Source organism: Ammodytes marinus (genome assembly GCF_949987685.1).
Source record: "Ammodytes marinus genome assembly, chromosome: 11".
Classification (NCBI taxonomy): domain Eukaryota; kingdom Metazoa; phylum Chordata; class Actinopteri; order Uranoscopiformes; family Ammodytidae; genus Ammodytes; species Ammodytes marinus.
In genome coordinates this window covers 26157257-26161063 of record NC_137215.1, presented here as the reverse complement: position 1 = coordinate 26161063, position 3807 = coordinate 26157257, and the positions used below count along the sequence as shown (strand labels likewise).

Below are 3807 nucleotides of genomic sequence, written 5' to 3'. Positions count from 1 at the left end.
TACCCTATTAAAAGTTGTAAACAGACACACATATAAGATTCCTTTTATTTAACCTTTATTTTTTTCAGGGAAGGCAATTGAGAGCAAGACCTCTTTTTCAATTCAAGTATTTTTAAATTAGAAGATGAGGCATGCATTTATAACACATCTAAGTAAAGTCTTCCTGTTCAAGATTGAAAAACAAGACTCGTTTATGTATACAAATCTACTTTTCCCTTAAGGTTTTTGTTAGGTGAAGCCAGATGCAGAGATATTTATAAGAATTCACCATTTTAATTTGCACATTTTAAACAAACAAATGTATGCTTTCTTTCACAGGTGGTGGCTGAAAGTGAAGAGGAGATTTCTCCTCCCTCTCCCTCTCCCAGCCTCTCACAGTCCGCTGTGGACACCTCTCTGGCTCTGGTCACACCGCAGCTTCCTGCACCTCCACCACCACGGAGGAGACTGCTGGAGCAGCCGCTGTCTGCGTTCCAGAGGTCAATAATGTCCTCAATACAGAAGGAAAAGGAGAATGTAGTGGCTCTGGACGAGGATGAGCATTTTATGCTCAGCCTCGTGCCATCATTGAGGAGAATGTCAAACCAGAAAAAGGCACAGGCGCGCATGAGGATGCAGCAGGTCCTGTATGATGTGGAGTTTGGGGAGTAATTCATTTGTAATCATTTTCTATTTAGATTTAGTTTTAAGATTTTTTTAAATGTGTAAATAATATTTTTGAATCATTTTCTATTTAGATTTAGTTTTATATTTTTGAATCATAGTTTTAAGATTTTTTAAAATGTGTACATAATATTTTTGAATCATTTTCTATTTAGATTTAGTTTTAAGATTTCTTTAAATGTGTACATAATATCTTGGAATCATTTTCTATTTAGATTTAGTTTTAAGATTTCTTTAAATGTGTACATAATATCTTGGAATCATTTTCTATTTAGATTCAGTATAAGCTATAACAATTATTTAAATGTGTACATAATATCTTGGAATCATTTTCTATTTAGATTTAGTATAAGCTATAAGAAATGTTTCAAATGTGTACATAATATCTTGGAATCATTTTCTAATGAATCAGTTAATTAAACATATTAATGGTAAGACAATGTTGTTTTGTTTTCATTACATTAGGTAGCAGATACATAATGAATGCTCTGATGATGATGAAGGTGTTAAAGGTGTGTTTTTGTCTTCAGAAGTAATCCAGCATACAACATGAATGTTAGATTGATTTAAGAAATTTAATTATTAGTTTTGGTTTTTCGCCTTTTTTGATTTAAATAGCCTATATACAAAAGTGATCAACTAAATTCCATCCTGCCAAGTCACTCGACCAGGCAGGGATGAAAAATAGCGGTTGAAGGTCTCCCTCACTGCGACCGCTTCCCTGGAGGCGTTGTTGCTGCCGACCCTGGGGATGCTCTGCACTGCACCCTGCACAGTTGGAGAGCGGGGCCATCCTCTCCCTCACCATCCCAACGCATGTAGTTGAGGAGGATACAGGTGGCTTTCACGGCGCTCTCTGCCACTTCTGGAGACACGCCGAGAACCCTCCTGTAGAGCCTCCACTGATTGGCGAGGATGCCAAAGGCGCACTCGACAATCCTCCGGGCATGGGACAGCCGGAAATTGAAGGTCCTCCGCTCTCCCCCCAGGTTTTGGCCAGGGTAGGGCCGCAGGAGGTTCCTCCGCAGAGGAAAAGCCTCATCCCCAATGAAAACGTGCGGCTGGGGTCCCAGATGATCTGCTCCAGGTAGGGGTCGATCAGGTGGAAGGTCCAGGTTCCCCAGCCGCAGGGCAGTGCCAAAGGCCGAAGACGCGAGCGTGCCTCCATCGCTGCTCCTGCCGTAGGCCCCCACATCCACGACCCTGAATCGATAGCGGGCATCCACCACCGCCAGGAGAACTATGGAGAAAGACCCCTTATAATTGAAATATTGGCTGCCAGTAGACGGTGGGGCCTGGATTAGGACGTGTTTCCCGTCTATGGCGCCGAGGCAGTTGGGGAAGTCTGCCAGCCTCTCGTAGTCCCCCGCTATCTCTCTCCAGTCCTCGGCCCCTGGCACAGGCATGTATGTGGAGACCATACACTCCCATATGGCCTCACACACACTCTTGACTATCCTAGCCACAGTGCAGAACCCCACCCTGTAGCTGAATGCGATGGATCGGTATGAATCTCCAGTTGACAGGTACCTGCAACATAAACAAAGGTAGCCTACATTATCTTCAGTTAATTAGAAAACAAAAAGAACTGCACAGTTGCTAATAAAGGTTTGCCTTCTTATTAATTAAATATGAAAATAGCCTACATTTAATTTATTGAATTAATAAGAAGGCAAACCGTTTAAATGATCCATATGACAAAAGACATGTGCACAATGGCAATAAAGCATTGTGTGTGTATGGATCTGCATATGTCACAATGTTGCCAAAATAAAGTGTCTGTGTTTACAGTCAGTAACGGTATACAATAAGAATGGGTTGTAGTAATTATTTTTGAACACTGGGTGGCGTTTTAGTACAAGACCAGATGAGTGAGCTCACCTGCACAGGTCAAAATGATAGTTTATCCAATCACTCTGTGACTTTGAGGAACAATATAAGATTGTCTGTGAGCAATAGGACACGTTCACTGTTTCTTGCTCTTGTTACAAATACACACTCAGATATCGCATTGTCCCATTTGCAATTCAACTCGCTATTTATTCAACTCCTGTTTATGTCTAAACAATATAGACCTAACGTTAAATACCAACTGTTGTGTTTATTTAGCCTACAAAGACACATTTCAGTTTAGGCTACTCACCTCAAACAAATGCATAGCCGTTGGGCGGGACTGATGCTCTCCCTATAGTTAGTTGTCATCTTGGCGATGGTCGGCCCAATGAGTGCTAGCACCTCGGCAAACTGTTGCCGGTTTAGTCTAAAATAGATCTTAAATCGATCCTCATCCAGGCGGAGCTCTTGACAGAGCCGATGGTACTCTCCGTACTGCCTCCGGCCACGATTAATGTTGTGGACCCACACTCTCCTCCGGGCAACCACGACAGGCGCAGGGGGGTCCGCAAACTCCGCTGCCACGGCAAGAAGTGCGAGCAATCTTGCATTCATTTTCTGGTAATTTTTTGTGTCAGGTGTCAGATGCCAGATGATGGAGCCAACAGATAGAAGCTGTATATCTATGGATACAAGCGATGACGCGTATGACGTAAACGAAAAACGCTCCGTGCGCCTTTTTTTGAGCGGCGCGCACAAACGCGTTGAAAGCAGTGCACGGAGCGCTCCGCCTTTTAAAAACGCGTTTGGTGGACACGGCCCCTAAGACAGGACATTTCTGGAGAAAGGCAGACTGTACCACATGTTTAAAATGCTCTGGTTCTCATGCTCTTCACTTTACATACACAATCTTCACACTGTGTCTTCATCAGATTCTTCTGGTTCTAACAATAAAATAATGTTGTCAGTTAGACTCACGGTCCGTCAGTTAGAGGCAGTGGTTTGAGGTGAAGCCTCTAAAGGCCCGTCTACACCAAAGATTTGCGACGAGACGAAACGGTTTTAGAACGTCGCAGGGGAAAGTTGCAGCAGTGTAGACTGACAGTTGCGCCGTGGCTGATGCCGTTGCAAGGAGTCCCCAAAGACTGAACATGTCAAGTCTCCCGGTCAAGTTTTAGAACGCAGTGTGCAATGAATGGGTTGTTTGCCCCTTCCAACCTCCCTCCCCAGAGGCTCTTTCCCCCTTTCCCCGGCCTTGGTCGGGCTCAGCTGCAGAATAGCGCCTTAATTGTCTCCAGAAATAATACCTGT

At 43.6% G+C, this 3807-nt stretch overlaps 1 protein-coding gene across 1 annotated transcript; it reads right to left on the bottom strand.

The window, feature by feature from the left end:
- Positions 1 to 1367: 1367 nt before the first annotated feature.
- On the bottom strand, positions 1368 to 3111 carry LOC307257910 (uncharacterized protein; the record flags this gene model as incomplete). Its single annotated transcript, XM_080037271.1, has 2 exons — positions 1368 to 2193; positions 2807 to 3111. The coding sequence occupies 2 exons, from the start codon at positions 3109 to 3111 to the stop codon at positions 1368 to 1370; spliced, it is 1131 nt and encodes a 376-aa protein (XP_079893397.1).
- Between the last annotated feature and the right edge of the window lie 696 nt (positions 3112 to 3807).